The 16353-nt window shown below is 38.8% G+C and overlaps 5 protein-coding genes across 6 annotated transcripts; 3 read left to right on the forward strand and 2 right to left on the reverse strand.

The window, feature by feature from the left end:
• Positions 1-480: 480 nt before the first annotated feature.
• LOC125206901 (eukaryotic translation initiation factor 5B-like) lies at positions 481-3873 on the forward strand. Its single transcript, XM_048106116.1, is given in 11 exon segments — positions 481-1800; positions 1865-1972; positions 2060-2160; positions 2241-2331; positions 2421-2531; positions 2606-2656; positions 2754-2811; positions 2814-3269; positions 3390-3511; positions 3585-3704; positions 3793-3873. Coding segments are annotated over 11 exon segments (2619 nt in total).
• Positions 3874-4488: 615 nt separating this feature from the next.
• On the reverse strand, positions 4489-7085 carry LOC125203392 (alpha N-terminal protein methyltransferase 1). Its single transcript, XM_048101725.1, has 8 exons — positions 6844-7085; positions 6591-6735; positions 6279-6337; positions 6017-6136; positions 5562-5663; positions 5072-5126; positions 4853-4950; positions 4489-4760 (listed from the first exon to the last, which is right to left on the reverse strand). Exons 1-8 carry the CDS (start codon positions 6973-6975, stop codon positions 4635-4637), a joined length of 837 nt encoding a protein of 278 aa, XP_047957682.1. The 5' UTR covers positions 6976-7085; the 3' UTR covers positions 4489-4634.
• A 54-nt stretch (positions 7086-7139) lies between these two features.
• LOC125203391 (pentatricopeptide repeat-containing protein At4g20770) lies at positions 7140-9830 on the forward strand. Its single transcript, XM_048101724.1, has 2 exons — positions 7140-9608; positions 9705-9830. Exon 1 carries the CDS (start codon positions 7181-7183, stop codon positions 9503-9505), a length of 2325 nt encoding a protein of 774 aa, XP_047957681.1. The 5' UTR covers positions 7140-7180; the 3' UTR covers positions 9506-9608; positions 9705-9830.
• An 809-nt stretch (positions 9831-10639) lies between these two features.
• LOC125206902 (transcription factor bHLH53-like) lies at positions 10640-11681 on the reverse strand. Its single transcript, XM_048106117.1, has 2 exons — positions 11109-11681; positions 10640-10793 (listed from the first exon to the last, which is right to left on the reverse strand). The coding sequence occupies exons 1-2, from the start codon at positions 11679-11681 to the stop codon at positions 10644-10646; spliced, it is 723 nt and encodes a 240-aa protein (XP_047962074.1). The 3' UTR covers positions 10640-10643.
• A 1156-nt stretch (positions 11682-12837) lies between these two features.
• Positions 12838-15732, forward strand: LOC125203836 (primase homolog protein-like). 2 transcript variants are annotated; one of them, XM_048102313.1, is made up of 13 exons: positions 12838-13126; positions 13208-13326; positions 13586-13641; positions 13715-13766; positions 13854-13928; positions 14052-14132; positions 14338-14418; positions 14506-14571; positions 14650-14766; positions 14852-14899; positions 14994-15079; positions 15205-15265; positions 15379-15732. In XM_048102313.1, the coding sequence occupies exons 1-13, from the start codon at positions 12931-12933 to the stop codon at positions 15439-15441; spliced, it is 1101 nt and encodes a 366-aa protein (XP_047958270.1). In that variant the 5' UTR covers positions 12838-12930; the 3' UTR covers positions 15442-15732. The 2 variants fall into 2 exon arrangements, with proteins under 2 accessions (XP_047958270.1, XP_047958271.1); XM_048102314.1 differs by having other exon boundaries at positions 13211-13326.
• The last annotated feature ends 621 nt before the right edge of the window (positions 15733-16353 follow it).

Here is a 16353-nt window from a genome sequence, read left to right on the forward strand (position 1 = left end):
TCTGCCAGCTCATCTGCCACCTCACTCATGCACATTCGGATGAAACACGTGCTCTTTATTGATCTCCACAGCTTATTAAAAATGCATAATCCACATAAGTGTCAACGCATACACTCATGTAGCTGATACGTTGCATGCATGCTTCTAATGGTCTAGACGCACACAGCCCATGCATGCAACATTGTGGTGTACACATTTCAAATAGATGACATGGCTGAATTATGGCTAAGTGTATTATGAAAAATACTACTCCAGTAAAATAGTTTAAAATAGATGACATGGCTTAGAGTGATTGATTCATGATTGTTTGTGAAATTTGTTTTTATCTGATTATTATGAATCTGTTTTTGGGCGGTGAAGCTGAACGTTGATGTTGAAAATAGGTTTTGGTTAGACCGCTGCGCATTTAGAATTGGTGACTGATCCTCTTTGCATTGCCCCCGTGGATACACGTCGTATCAAACTGGGGAAAACAATCCGATGGGGAAAGTTCTTCAAGAAGAAGAAGAACAAGACCTTGGTGCTGGACCTCCTGTTTATAAACATGTTCAAGATTCTACTGCAGCTCCTCCGGAGGAGAAGTTACAGAACCAACCTGCCGAACAAGAGGGGGCTGAAGAGGTTGAGACTGTAACATTGACGAAGAAGAAGAAGAAGAAAAAGAACAAGGAAGAAGAAGCCAAAAATGAGGTGAATAGTAAAGTGATTGGTAAGAAAGTCTCGAAGCATGTCAGGGAGATACAGGAGAGACTTGCTAAACTAAAGGAGGCAGAAGAGAGGAAAAAACGCGAAGAAGAAGACAAGTTGAGGAAAGAAGAAGAGGAAAGGCTTAAACAAGAAGAACTGGAAAGATTAGCTGAAGAGAAAAAACGCTTGAAGAAGGAGAAGCTCCTCAAGAAAAAACAGCAGGGAAAGGTCCTTACGGGGAAGCATAAAGAAGAGGCTAAGAGATTGGAGGCAATGAGAAAGCAAATACTAGCTAATGCAAAATTCGATCTACCCACACCTGCCAAGAGACCTCTGTACCGCAAGAAAAAACCCAAGCCTCAAAACCAACCTAATGGAGCAGCCATACAAGAAAATGATGAGGCCACAAATGCAAAAGAGACCCAACAAGGCGTTGTGTCGGAGCTGGCTTCTGTTGAAGCAGAGAATGCTAAGGAAGTGGAGTCTCTGAATATACAAGTTGAAATTGAAGACAATGGAGCTGATGGTGAAAAAGAAGAAGAGTGGGATGCCAAAAGTTGGGATGAAGCTGACTTGAAATTGCCAGGAAAAAGTGGATTTGATGATGAACAAGTTGATTCAGAACCTGAATCAGTTTGCTTGGATGAGAAAGCAACTTCACCAAAATTGGAGAATGTGGATGTTCAAAAGAAGTCTGTGGCAGAAGCTGCTGATGTTGAAAATGGACAATGCCTTCGGTCTCCTATATGTTGTATCATGGGCCATGTCAATGCTGGAAAAACAAAGTTGCTGGATTGTATTAGAGGTACACACATCCAAGAAAGTGAGGCAGGTGGGATTACACAGAAAATTGGAGCAACCTATTTCCTTGCTGAGAGTATACGTGAGAGAACAAAGGAGCTGAAAGCCGATGCAAAGCTCAGTGTCCCAGGTTTGTTAGTGATCGATACCCCTGGGCACGAATGCTTCAACAAATTGCGCTCTAGAGGATCAGCGTTATGTGATCTTGCCGTTTTGGTTGTTGATATGATGCATGGGTTGCAACCACAGACAATTGAGTCACTCAATCTTTTGAAAAGGGGAAATACAGACTTTGTAATTGCCTTGAACCAAGTGAGTCAGCTTGTCTTCGTACCTATGCTGTTCCGCTGTTTATTTTCATTGTGTAATTTCATAGGTGGACAGACTTTATGGGTGGAAGACTTGCCCTAATGCACCAATAGGAAAGGCAATCAAGAAACAATCAGAAGATGTCAAGAGTGAATTTAACATGAGGCTAGATCAGGTCATATTTATCTCTTATCTTATCTTGTATAAGTCTCACTGTCCCAGCACCAGTTTCGTTCTTGTCTAATGCAGTTTTCTGCTACAGATTATCTATGAGTTTAAGGAGCAGGGTGTTAATGCTGAGTTGTATTATAAGAACAAAGAAATGGGGGAAACGTATAACATCGTACCAACAAGTGCCACAAGGTTTTTCTATCTGGTTTACTGTTTATTGATTTCTCTCGCACGAGGCTATAATTTTTGGCTTGTTGGTGATTGTCAAACAGTGGCGAGGGCATCCCAGATCTATTGTTACTGCTGGTCAAATGGGCTCAAAAGACAATGGTTAAAAGGCTTACATATAGAGAGAAAGTGCAGGTGTGTTCCCTTACATACTACTACTGCTTTAGAATGAGAATGATACTCCAATGGGAATTCTCATCATTTACCCTCAAACTTTGCCACAGTGTACTGTTTTGGATGTTAAGGTGGTTGAAGGACATGGGACCACCATTGATGTGGTACTAGTAAATGGTGTGCTTCATGAAGGAGATAAAATAGTTGTTGGTAGCATGCAGGTATGCATTCCCTGTTTCATTTCAATTTTTTGGAGAAGTTACTCTCAAGCATTCTACTGGCTTTTTCGGTGCAGGGAGCAATTGAAACCTCAATTAGAGCGTTGCTAACGCCCCACCCAGTCAAGGTGAAACTTCATACTCTATTGGTACTAAGCTACCTTTTTTTGCATGCAAGTATTCCCATTACAGATTGAATTTAACATTCCCTTTATTTCTTTACAGGGAAAGTATTTGCAGCACAAAGAAATCAAGGCTGCTCAGTGTATTAAGATTGCTGCACAGGTAACTGTGATGTGATTGATTTGTTTCTTCTGTTGCATTGGCTAATACTTGTCCCCCTTTCTTTAGAAGCATTGCTGGACTTTTTGGAGACTCCGGCAGTTAACATACCCGTCGGTGCTATAAGTATTGGTCCAGTACACATGAAGGATGTGAAGAAGGTGATTGCCATGCGTGATAAGAAAAAGGAATATGGGACTATACTAGCTTTTGATGTTAAAGTAACAACAGAGGCTCGGGAACATGCTGAGGAACATGGCGTAAAAATTTTCAGTGCCAACATTATATATCACCTTTTCGATCAATTCAAGGCTTACATAGACAAACTTAAGGAGGAAAAGATGAGGGAAGCTGCGAAGGAAGCAGTTTTCCCTTGTGTCCTCAAGATCGCGCGGGACTGTGTTATCAGCAAGACCTATCCATTTTCCTTAGGGGTTCATGTCGTTGACGGCACTATAAGGTAAATTAATACACAGTATTTGGCTCTAGAGAAGTTGTGGCAGTTTGATATGTGTTAAATGCTTATACTTAACCAGTTCTCTTATAATGTGTTCATGTTTGTGCATTCTTCCATGATACAGATTGGAACACCTATATGTTTCCCCAAAAGAGAATTTGTGGAAATTGGTCGGGTAGCGTCTATTGAATATAATCACAAGCCTCTTGATTGTGCTAAGAAAGGTCAAGAGGTGTCCATTAAGGTATAAGATATTGAAGTTGATAAAATCTTTGGATGTTATTTGTACTTAGATTAGATGATTATTATTGTTGCAGATAATTGGTAGCATCCCTGAAAAGCAAGAGAGAATGTTTGGGAGACATTTTAAGACGGAGGACGAGCTTGTAAGCAAGATCTCTAGAAAATCAGCTGAGGCACTCCGAGAATACTACTTGGTTTGTACATCTGACTGATATTACTCTCTACTAGATTTCCATCAAGAGGTAATCCTCACTCACTGCTATCCTATCCATTGATGAGCAGGACCAATTGTCAGCTGAAGAAAAAACACTACTCACGAGCTTAGAGAAACTCTTCGAGAAGAAACTCCCATTAAGTCTATAATGATGTTCGAGCTGTTGTTATCCGGAATCTTTTTTAGTTGAATCACTAGTAGGAGAGTTTGTTGTCCACTCCCTTTTCTTGTGTCTTCTGCACATATTCTCATGTGAAAAGAGTTTCCATTGTTTCATTCTTAAATTTACTGTTTTGTTTAAGTTCTTCGTAAGCAAAACATTAACACTGCAATGAGAAGGAATGTGCTATTTATGAACATTTATTCTGGGATTTGGGTTTTGCATATGGAGTAATATTAAACAAGGGCATTTCCACTTCTTAATAATCTTTAACTAAAAAATTTGCAGAATCACTTAAGTTTGGAGAGTAATTGTAGGAGAGTCTGTTAAGAACTTAATTTTGAATAGTGATAATTGTAGGAGAGTTTGTTAAGAAATCTGAAGCAGCAGTTTGCTTAAGCATAAGTTCTGCAAAATAAAAAAGTTCAATTTAGATCTTAATTCAAAATATAAGAATATATTTTTGATAAGTATGAATATAAGTATATTTTATATTTATGGTAAGAATCAGCCTTTACCTAAGCAAGGTGATTAATGCAAACTTTGCCTTTTACAAACACATATTCGGTTTTAAAAACTTAATTCTTTCAACCTAGGCAGTAAATTATGAACAAAGATTTCCCATTCTCCTTCGAGCTTCTTCAAAACAGAATAATAGCGTGAGTGAAAAGCGCACACAAAATTAATGGGGTTTTACATAGAAAATATCTTGTTGAGCAATGGATTATCATCTTCCTCATTCCTTCACTCTTATCTAATGATGCCAGGTCTGTTGACATGTTTCTTTGATTTCGAATCATTAGTTTGCTTCGGCAGATCAGTCGTTAATGCATACATCTTTACAGCAAATAATTCACCGGGGAATCCCTTTTGATCCTGATAGCAAATGTACGAACGAAACTCCAATGAATTCCTGTTTGTGAATTCGGAAAATATTGCATAGATGCTAGACTAGAATTCAGATGTACCTTCATTCTGAGAATGTTTAGACCACATTTTTTAAAGAGCTGCTTGAAGTACGAGTCGGATCTTGTAATGCTCTTGTCTTGGTTATCTAACACAAAGCCTACAGAACGAGAATTGGCATCAGATTCACTGTAGAAATGGCGATGAAACTAGCTGTTTCATATGTTAAGATTATAAGCGTGTATCCGGAAAGCAGGAATATTGATAGATTGAATCCTTACCACTCCTTGCAATGTTCTCCTTCAAAATAAATAGGCCGCCCTGTTTAAGACCACCCTGTACATTCCATTGATAAAACATCAGATAATGATAAACGAAGTTCAAATAATAGGCTACAGATACATGAAATTATTTTATAACTAATCATGTTTTAGACATAAACTTGTATTCTCGGATAAGATAATCTGCATAATATGGAATAATTATTCCAATTCTGGCTGGAGTTAAATTTCAAGCTTTGAAGATATTAAGACGCATGCTCGTATATGTAAGCACACTAGGTTAAACGACAAAGCTACTTAGCCTAAAAGATTCAAGAAAAATTAGGAAAGGGTAAATCTAAATGGTCATTGCCAGTATAAATGATCGTGAGAGACCTTTTGAAACGGACAGATGAGATGATTACTTACACTCAATTACGACAGAAATAGTTTAGCACTAGGAAGACCAATTAATATTGTTTAATGAGAGGGGAACAATTAGTCTATTTACCTTAGCTCTGTCAAAGAATGACACAAGGTCATCATCTGAAAGATGCCCAATACACCATTGGATCCATATAATGTCGTACCTTTCTGCCTCAGGAGTAAATTCCTAAAATAAGACGTGGAAAAAGCTCAGCAAACAAAGAATGTACTATTTTCATGTTAAGAAAAAGAAACAAGGTTGTATTGATATGGGCTATCAACCGAGAAAAGTTCACATCATAAAGTAAAACAAGGGCATCCAAAACTATATAAAGGATACCAAAAAATGCATAGAGAGAGTATTAGAGTTCCCGATAATTATACAATATGTATCACTAATCACAATAAGCTAATAAGTTTCACAACCATGGCATTACCATTTTCCACCGGATTATATGTTTTATCTCCATATAAATCATGCATTTCTAAACTGAAGACTAACTAAACGATATGAGAAACTAAAGGCAAATTATATCTTGCCTGAAGAGGAACACAGAAGAAGTTCACAGCCTTATGATCATCTGTGACCATCAAGTTTTCTGGAGCCAAATTTTCCCGAGCAGTATCTAGAAAATGAGAAACAGGCTCTAGAAGGTCAACCTGGATTGAAACATAGCATTTTCACAACAATGTCAAGACATCAAAGATTTTAGCCTTCAGTATGTGTTATATGCAACTACAACTGAGAAAGGCACAAAGTGGCGAGCAGAAGAGAAGATGCAAGTAAGAGTGGAAAGATCACCTCATTAAAATATCTAATAAGAAGATTCTTGGTGACCCTGCCAATCCCAGAGCCACAATCTGCAGGTACAAAATAAAAAATCAAACCTCCAACAAACTCAAGCAATCCTCACAACAAAATCTTTGGGAATACAAATCATAGAATTTTTAGCTGCTTCCATTATAACACATAATTCAAACTAATTTACCAATTTACGTGGATGGATCAATAGCCGTTTCTGTAACTAACTACTAACAACTTTGCAACGCATTCATAAAAATTCAAGCTTTTTTCACTCTATGCTACTATTCTTGGAAGAGTAGGAAATAATACCAAGAGTAACAAGACGTCTTCCTTTGGCAGCATCAGGAAATCGTTCCGCCAAAATCGAGTTCAAAAATGCCTCACTACATTCTATATCAGGTTTATTCACATGTCCGTACCCTCCCAGCACTCCATCCACCGTCGCCTCCACACCCTTCTCTTCCAAATAAATCAAACAAAGCTCACATTTTTCATCAACTAAACAAAATAATTGCACAAGTAGCCTTCCATTTTTCTTCTATCTCAAGCACAGCTCACTGACCTGCCAGTAGCCGACGCCTTCCGAATACCACTGCGATTTCTTGAGGGGGTCGCCGTCCCCCACCGCTTCCCGCCACATCTCCTCCGCGCTAGTGAATGCGCGTCCGTCGGAGTCCACTCCACCGCCGTCCATCTGGATACAGTTCAGCTTACTAATTCCAGCTCTCGGCAAAATTGATTTGTGCGGTGACGATGATGGGGAGATTTGGGGAATTAGGGTTCTGTGCAGTAAGTGATGGTACATCCTTTTTTATGGCTTCATTCTGTTGTACCATTAGAAAATTGTATGGACAATATTGGGCTTATTTTACGGCCCAATCCATTTTTTCAATTTAAAAATGATGATTAAATGGAATTCCGCCAATTTGTTAGAAATGCAAAGCAGAAATGCCTCAGTTTCGTTAGCGAATTTGCTGCAAAATTGCATAGATAATAAAGCTTACAAGGCAGGAAAAACCATCCAAGCTCAGATTTTTCGCACCTACCAATTTTCTAATACTTTTCTGGTGAATCGCCTGATTGAGCTATACTCAAAATGCGGCCACACCCAGGCCGGCCGCCGCCTGTTCGACCAAATGCCTCACAGAAACATTTTCTCCTACCACGCTATTTTAGATTCTTACTGCAAATTAAATGATGTCGGTAATGCGTTTGAAGTGTTTGATCAAATGCCGGAGAGGAATGCAGTTTCTTGGAACTTGATTATTAGTATGCTGTCAAGAAATGGTCTTGAGGATAAGGCTTTGGCGGGTTACTACGCGATGAGGTTGAATTATTTCGTGCCCACCCGCTTCACGTTGGCCAGTGTATTGAGTGCTTGTGGGGGTTTGGGCAAATTGGAGTGTGGGAGGGAGTGCCATGGACTTGCTACGAAGCTCGGACTCAACGCGAATTTGTATGTCGGGAATGCTTTGTTGGGAATGTATATGAAGTGTGTTTCTATAGAAGATGCGGTTATGGTGTTTGGGGACTTGCCGGAGCATAATGAGGTGTCGTTCACTGCAATGATGGAGGGGTTGGTAGGAGCTGATCGCGTGGATGAAGCGTTTGATATGTTTAGATTGATGCATCGAGAGAGGATCATAGATTGTGTGTCTCTTTCAAGTGTGTTGAGTGTTTGTTCCAAATGTGAATTTGGTGTAGATGATGATGGCAACGAAGGGAAAAGGCATATGATGCATGGAGCACAGGTACACGGGCTTCTTGTTAAAGTTAGTTTCTTGGGAGATTTGCACTTGAACAACTCGTTGCTTAACATGTATGCAAAGCTTGGATGTATGGACTGTGCAGAGATGTTGTTCAACAGTATGTCTCAAGTCAGTGTTGTTTCGTGGAATGTCATGATCGCAGGATATGCCAAGGGATACGATTTGCAGAGGGCGATCGAGTGTATGGAGAGAATGCAGAGCTGTGGGGTTGAGCCTGATGAGGTGACGTGTGTTAATATGCTTGCTGCCTGCTTGAGGAGTGGTGATGTTGAAACGGGGCTTCGAATTTTCAATGGTATGTCGGTGCCAAGTTTGGCCTCGTGGAATGCTATGCTGTCGGGCTATTCCCAGAACGAATACCACAGGGATGCGGTGATGCTTTTCAGAGAGATGCAGTTTAGAAAAGTGAGGCCCGATCGAACTACTTTTGCTATAATTCTCAGTTCTTGTGCTTCCATGGGGCTTTTAGAGGGCGGGAAGCAGATTCATGCTGCCTTGTGGAAAGCTGAGCTTTCGATGGACTTGTATGTTACAAGTGGACTGATTGCTGTTTACTCAAAATGTAGTAAAATAGAAGTGGCAAAATCTGTCTTCAACATGGCTCCCAATTATGATATAGTGTGTTGGAATTCAGTGTTGGCAGGTTTATCCCTTAATTCAATGGATGCAGAGGGCTTTAACTTTTTTAGGCGAATGTTACGTGAAGCCATGCTACCGACTGAGTTTTCTTATGCTAGCGCACTGAATTGTTGCTCGTCTCTATCATCTCTCTCACAAGGGAGGCAGATTCACGGTCTGATAGTGAAAGAAGGACACTCAAATAATGTTTATGTCGGAACTGCTCTGGTTGACATGTACAGCAAGTGTGGCGACGTAGATGGGGCCAGACGGTTCTTTGATATGATGGTGTGTCAAGATTTAGTCACGTGGAATGAGATGATACACGGTTATGCTCAGAATGGGCGCGGAGAAGAAGCTGTTGATCTATTTAGGGACATGATCAAAGCTAATATTCAACCAGATCACATAACTTTTGTTGCTGTCTTAACCGCCTGCAGTCACTCTGGATTAGTAGACACTGGTTTGAAGGTGTTCAAATCAATGCAGCAAGAATATGATGTGGAGCCGCTTAGTGATCACTACACTTGCATAGTCGACACCTTGGGCCGTGCTGGCCGGTTCAGTGAAGTTGAAGAAATCATAGAAAATATGCCATACAAAGATGATCACATTGTTTGGGAGGTATTGCTGAGCTCTTGCAGGGTTCATGGCAATGTGAACTTGGCAAGAAGGGCTGCAGACGAGCTTTTCCGTTTGGACAGTGGTAACTCTGCCCCATATTCCCTCCTAGCCAATATGTATTCCTCATTAGATAGATGGGATGATGTTAAAGATGTCAGAGATATAATGGGAAGGCAGCAGGTCTCCAAAGAACCAGGTTACAGTTGGGTTTGAAACTAGCAGCTGTCGTTCGGGAACGATGAGGCTCAGACATCAGTTGAAGGAGATGCAAGATTAAAGATTGGCTCCCAGTTTCAATCAACACTGAATGGAGAAAGTAATCACTGATCATTGCAATGGTGTATTCTTCATTCATTTTCAGCTTTTGCAGCCATTTCCATTGGTTTCTAAATTCTTGATGTTTGCTTTGCAGGCTTCCCTGAGATCATAATAGATTTTACTTCTATGGAGTTGGTAATTTTAGTGGTGTCCAAGTGAAATTATGGTCTCAAATAAACTATTTTTTTCATTATTCAATGTATTGTAATTGTAATTGTAATTGTAAGTGAGGGTTAATTTTACTAAAATATAGTAGGAGTACTAGTAGTACTATTATTTGCAAACTTGTTCTTAAATATTAGTGTGACTCTTCCGATTTACATGGAAGTACGGATCATGCAATTTGATAAATCAAAATATCGAGACATAGTGGAACTAAAAAGTTATAAAATAAATAGATAAATTAGTTCGTGTGGAGGAAAAATTTGATTAAATTAATTATGCACCAAGAAATATTAAAACAGACTCTCCTACAATCACTCAAAAAATTAACTGCTTAATTTCCTTTGACTATGTCAAATATGTCGGTTATTTTTTGAAGAACCAAAATATCAAGAAAACTTGCTAATTCCGATGAATGATTATAAATTATTAGGAAAGCCTACGTCTTGAAATAAAATTAATCTTGAATAAATTGCGAGCCAAGTGATTATAAACGGTGCATTCTTTTCATTGCGGTTTTAAGATTTATTTATGACGAATTTAAACAAACACATTAAATTCTAGTAGTAAATGCACAATCAATTGCATTTGGGATTACTCTATAATAAAATAAATCAGTGCACATTGTTTATCAATCAATAAGGTTAGGATCAGGAGAATTTACAGTAAGAAAAAATTACAGCATTTTTTCCTGAAGTAAAGAGCCTAATTAGCCTAACATCCTAATTTGTAAGCAATTAATCAACAGAAGGCAAGAAGATGTTGCCTTAAAACAAAAACAGCATTAATCAAGATTAGCCTAAACTCAAACAATTAGAAATGAAAAACGGTTAATCACAACCGCTTGGTAAAATCAACGATCCCTTTTCCATCAAATGTCGATTCGATGCTTTTCCAACAGCTTCTGTGGAATCAAGCAATGCTCAGTGGAGTATAGCTTCTCTTGAATCAACGGAGATTCTAGAAGATTCTGGAACACTTCTTCTTCACCTTCAACTGATGCTTCTTCTTCTTCGTTGACCTTCTAGAAGAATGGATCATGTTAGTCTTAATTAGGAATTAAACAAAAATGGTTGGTTTTGTCCATTTAAAATACTCACTCCGTCCCCGATTAAGAGTCACACTTTGACCGGATACGAGTTTTAAGAAATGTAAAGAAAAATTAGGTTGAAAAAGTTAGTGGAACGTGAGACCCATTTTTTTATATTGACTTATATATTGACTTACTTACTATTTATGTTAAAAATGGAATGTGACTCTTAATTGGGGACGGACCGAAATGAAAAAGTGTGAAATGGAAAAGTGTGACTCTTAATTGGGAACGGGGGAGTAGTACCTTGAGGAATTCAAGTAGTCCAACTTGGGCCTGCAAGAATTTGATGTATTTGTAGGCGGACTGCAGCATCTCCGCCGTGTTCATCTTCTGGCCGCCGGGAACCAGCTTCCCGAGCTCCTGCGTCTTCGCCGTGATCCTCCGCCGCCTCTGCCTCGCCGCGACGCTCTGCGCGGACAAGCTCTCCTCTTTCACCCTCACGCCCTCGCAGCTCCCCATGGTGAAACCCGCCGCCGGAAACGCTGGCGGCGGCGGCGGAGGAAGCACGAATTCCGGGATGGAGTAGTCTTGGTAGAATGGCTGAGAATCGCAGAGCTTTTGGCGTTTGGGGAAATGGGGAAAGGGCTGATTGGTATATTGGTGTTGGAAGTAGTTGGAGTTGAGATGATCGAAATCGAAGGGAATTCCATCGTCGGCGAAAGGTAAGTCGTCGGAGAGGAGAGAGTTGCAGAAGGCGTCGATGGGGTCCACCAAGAAGTCGTCGGGGTTGAAGAGCTGCTCAGCAACGCCTAATTCCGCCGGCGCAAAGGAGTCCCAATTGGAGTTGGAGTTGGAATTGTAGTAGCTCAACGCCATTAATTGGATAATATATCTGCCAAGAATATTGTTTGTTGAAAATATGGAGGGAAAATTGAAGTTGTTGTGAGCGAACTTAAAAGAGAGAGACAACAATGACTACCTGAGGAAAGATTGTGTCTTTTAACTACCACTCTACTAGCTTTGAATTATGTCAGTAGAAATTAACCTTAACAATATGTTAAGCTTTATGTATGTGTGTTGTGTGTCAGAGAGACAGAGTGAGGGAGAGAGATAATGGAGAGTGGAGGTTATGGGAAGGGTAACGGCTAACAACCTCCTTGTTATTAGGAAATATAATTACCAATAATTGACTGCAATTCTATATTAATTAACCGTTTTTTTGCAAAAGCTTCTTTTTTCTCCGTTTTTTAAATTTTTTTTTAAAGTATTTTAATGAATGAAAAACTACTGGGAGGTAAGAGCATCCAGAATGATAAATAGGTCAGCTATAGGCTAGCATATTTCTCCTCCTCCATACTAAAATTCCTCCCGTCACATCATCAAGACAAGCAACTGTACAAGCAATAATCATTAGCACTATTAAAAAAACAACTACATTTACAGAACTAAACACACAATACGGAATTAAATTTACGACACATATACGGGAAAATTCATTAATTTCATTTTTTAAAAAAAGTACATTAATTAAAAAAATTTACATAATTAAAAAAAAAACCGGGCTTCCACACACGAGCCCCCGCCTCACTCTACTCCTCACTAATTTATTAAAAAATATATTAAAAAATGCAATAATTTTATATAAACTAAAAAAAGGGTAAATCCTAAAAAAAATTACATAATTAAAAAAATCATAAAAAAATACATTAAAAATACAATAAATAATGCATGAAAAATACATTAAAATGCAATAAATAAAAAAATGCATAAAAGAATACATTAAAAAAATGCAACCGGCTAGCCAAAATTGAGCCTACTATGGCGGCTAGCGTATCGGCCAGCAAATCGGCTAGAGCTCGCCAATCGGCTAGCCTAAATTGACGCAATGGAAGCTAGCGAATCGATTAACGATTGGCTACCGTCTGAGGCTAGCGGATCGACCGGCGATCGGTTAGCCTCTATTGTGGATGCTCCGAAAAAAGAAAAGAAAAAGAATAGTATAGGAGTTATGAACTAGCCAAATTAATAATGCGAAAAAAAAAAGAATACTGAAGTTTTATCCTCTTCCACTGTGTTTCAGCAAGCTGCATGCTCAATTCACCATTGTCGAAGGCGGAACCTTGAGATGCCTCCTACGGCGCTCCTCCACCGGCCACCACCTCCGCCGCCGTGCCTCGTTGCTTCCAACCCTTGGCTAAATTTGCTATCTTTGAAATGCCCCAACACTTTCTTGCCCTATTCTGCTGAATTCGTCTCAGGAATTGCGTTAAAAAGTAATGGGTTTCGATGTTTTTCTCACCCCCCTTTATCCAACCCAACAGGTATTCTTCTCCACTCACTTTTTATTCTCCCCTCTTTCTTTCTTAATTGTAATTTCTTGGCTTTTCTATCGGTTGAATTAGCAGTCGATATGGATGTGGAGAAAACTGATTCAGCTAAATTGAAGCAAAAAATTGAAGCCCTCGGAGTAAAGTTCGAATCTTGCACACCTGGCCAGTTTGATCTCTTGTATTGTCCCAAGGTATTTTATTGTCTCTATTTTTACTTATATTTTTGGAAAAATAAATCTCTATTACTGGATAAGTTGCTGTGTTCTATTATAATTCATCGATTTGATCACTCTAAAATTGATTGAGAATGTCTTAGGCTTGTACCACTTTTTTATCAAAAAGATGTGTAGTTGGTCGCATAGAGTAAGATATGATTTTCACCATTTTCAGAACTCTGCCTATGTCTGTCTTGTTATCTGTTAGTGTTGATGGATTCTTCCTTTGCATCAGTGCAAAGGGGGGTGGTCGAGTCAGAGGACGCTGTCGTTTCACATCAGCCAAAGTTGGTGAGTTGCATTTTGGTTAGTTATGGTAAATTGGTTGATTTTTTAGAACATTTGCTGATATATACGAAAACAGGAGTCATGCGATATGGAGGTGTTTTGATCTTCAATGTGGATGGGCCGGCCAGGTTTCGTGATATATGGTTTAGATTACTTCTCCTTAACTACTCTTTTTGAGCTGTGCTCCCGTTTGTGGATGGTAACCTTGGTTCCAGGTCTTTGCAGACAACAATAAAGAAAATCCTCGTGTCAGCCGGGAAAATCTGAGGCTTGAGCCTTTGGATGATGAGGTATGACAGTCATTTTTTGCTGCACAGCTTTGCTATCTGAAAAATGTGGAGATTAGGCTCTCTGTAACTTTAGTTAACACGTGCACGATTATTGATGATACATTTCCTTTTGGTATGGTGCAGTTGCTTGGATACTTTGCAGAAAGAATGATATCGAAGGAAACACTGCAGAGGAATAATGTCATGCAAGTTGTTGGTGGTAAGGTAAGAAGCCACTTTTACAATTAACTCATTCCATCGTATATTACTAAATCGAGTGAAACTTATAAACTTCTTAGTCTTGATTTCAACTATCTTGGTGGTGGAGATTCTTATATCTTGTTTGATGATGTCGATAACAATCTCTTTGCATTTTTATCGAGGTAATTCAATGTGTTAAGGAATACTAAGTGTGTTCTCTTCAATGCAGAAAATCATTGCTTTTCCTTATAGACGAAATGGACAGCATGTTGGCTGCAAATACCGTACTCTTGATAAAAGGTTCTGGCAGGTACTCTCGTTTAAATCCAATGCGCTGACTTCTTGCTTTCGCCAATGAATAGTAAATTGTTAGTTAATATTTGCCATGAATTTTCAGGGGAGAAATACAGAGAAGATGTTATATGGGATCGATGACATTGTGGATGCAGACGAGATCATTATTGTATGCACTTGATTACTTAATGTTCTCTATTGTTATCTGCTTATTTTCACTACTCTGCCCTCTCCTTTCTGTTCACAGGTTGAAGGCGAAATAGACAAGCTATCAATCGAAGAAGCTGGTTATTGCAATTGTGTCAGTGTTCCTGGCGGTGCACCACAGACAGTTTCAGTCAATAAAATACCATCAAAAGAAAAGGTTACTATCAATATTGAAATTATTCTTCTTTAACGGGGGCCTTTATAGTAAATTCACTTGTATCGTTGTGTTTTCGTTACATCAGGACACTGCCTTTCAATACTTGTGGAACTGCATAAACTATTTCGAAAAGGTTTGAGATATTCTAAAACAACGAGAGTAACAATAATAGCATACTTAAATTTGCATGAACATGAGATTTTTGCATTTCTTGATCTTTCTTTCAGGTGTCTCGTATAATCCTGGCAACTGATGGCGATACACCGGGCCAGGCTTTAGCTGAAGAGCTTGCTCGTCGTCTTGGGAAAGAAAGGTTATATTAGGGCATGATCTTGCCTCATCAAACGTTGTATTTCCTTGCATCGTGTCACGTTTAAAAAACATTAAAAAAAGGCTATCTTTTTCGCTGATTTCTACGTTTCTTTTGCTTTCCATTAGATGCTGGCGTGTGCATTGGCCTAGGAAAGATGAGAGCAGCTCGTTCAAAGATGCAAACGAGGTTTGATTACTAGCGTTTTAAACGATATTCGTTTCCAGAGTCCCATTTTTAGTAATGATCAACCTCTTTCTTAGGTATAAAATGTCCTCAAATTAGGTTATCTTTTTATGCAGGTTCTGAACAGCCTTGGTGCAGATGCTCTAAGAGCTGCAATTGACAAAGCAGAGTTATATTAGATGCTTAATTTAGAGTAATCAGGTTTAGTTGTTCGACGAACTTAGCTGAACTGATGCAGCAACAGCCTCACTGCCCCGTGCTCTGTCACTGCGATTCTGCGACCCCTTTTCTAAGGAAGAACCCCTTTGCCTTAAGTTACGAGGTTATTTTGTCTAGTTCCGTAGAGAGAGTTGTCTCGCGCTCTATATATTTTCTAGCAACACATGCACAAGAAATACTTTTTTTTTTATTTAAATGTATGTATGAGGGTTTACTCTTGCCAATGCCGGAAGGTCAAGACAGTTGGTGAACTACGGTCGTAATTATAACAGTCCTGAGGTAGCGAAATTCCTTGTCGTGTATGTTCGCCTAACATGAAACACGGTAAAATCCCCTTAGATTTGATAGTAGTAGAGAATCCTAGTTTCCAGATATAATAAAACTACCTGTAAAACAAAGCAATAAGTAACACCAATACACAATTATCCCATAATAATTTAATTGGGCCGTTGAAGATATCGATCAAATTAGGCCTGGCCTATTTGATTTACCATTAATATTTATCCCATAGTATTTGTCTAAGTAGGCTGTTGAAAACATCAATCAAATTGGACCAGGCCCATTTAATTTCTTCTTCTTTAAAATAAGGATAAACAGGATTTTAAAATTTATTTATTTTATCAGAAAATAATCGTAAGATGGCGTTTGCTCCTTAATGGATGGCGATAAACAGGATTAATAGTGGTGAGTATATATTGAAGATATCCCATAGTATTTATCTAAGTGGGCTATATGATTTTTTTCTGCCAATATTTCGAGCTTGTTTGGTTTACTGAATGAATTGTTTTTATTGATTATTTCTTGGTTTATTGAATGGACTTCTTTTATTGATAAAATTTTGTTTTTTTTAAAGTTAATAGATGCGTTGCGTT

This window comes from Salvia hispanica, chromosome 2 (assembly GCF_023119035.1).
Source record: "Salvia hispanica cultivar TCC Black 2014 chromosome 2, UniMelb_Shisp_WGS_1.0, whole genome shotgun sequence".
Taxonomy (NCBI): Eukaryota; Viridiplantae; Streptophyta; class Magnoliopsida; order Lamiales; family Lamiaceae; genus Salvia; species Salvia hispanica.

Excerpts from the sequence above, each read along its gene's own strand:
- LOC125203391 (XM_048101724.1), top strand. The coding sequence starts at position 7,181 with ATGATGATTAAATGGAATTCCGCCAATTTGTTAGAAATGCAAAGCAGA.
- LOC125203392 (XM_048101725.1), bottom strand. The coding sequence starts at position 6,975 with ATGGACGGCGGTGGAGTGGACTCCGACGGACGCGCATTCACTAGCGCG. Across the intron at positions 6,338-6,590 it reads AAGACGTCTTGTTACTCTTG|ATTGTGGCTCTGGGATTGGC; the intron begins GTATTATTTCCT and ends TTGTACCTGCAG. Across the intron at positions 6,137-6,278 it reads TTATTAGATATTTTAATGAG|GTTGACCTTCTAGAGCCTGT; the intron begins GTGATCTTTCCA and ends GTTTCAATCCAG.
- LOC125203836 (XM_048102313.1), top strand. The coding sequence starts at position 12,931 with ATGCCTCCTACGGCGCTCCTCCACCGGCCACCACCTCCGCCGCCGTGC. Across the intron at positions 14,767-14,851 it reads AAATACCATCAAAAGAAAAG|GACACTGCCTTTCAATACTT; the intron begins GTTACTATCAAT and ends TCGTTACATCAG. Across the intron at positions 15,266-15,378 it reads CGTTCAAAGATGCAAACGAG|GTTCTGAACAGCCTTGGTGC; the intron begins GTTTGATTACTA and ends CTTTTTATGCAG.
- LOC125206902 (XM_048106117.1), bottom strand. The coding sequence starts at position 11,681 with ATGGCGTTGAGCTACTACAATTCCAACTCCAACTCCAATTGGGACTCC. Across the intron at positions 10,794-11,108 it reads GACTACTTGAATTCCTCAAG|GTCAACGAAGAAGAAGAAGC; the intron begins GTACTACTCCCC and ends TTCTTCTAGAAG.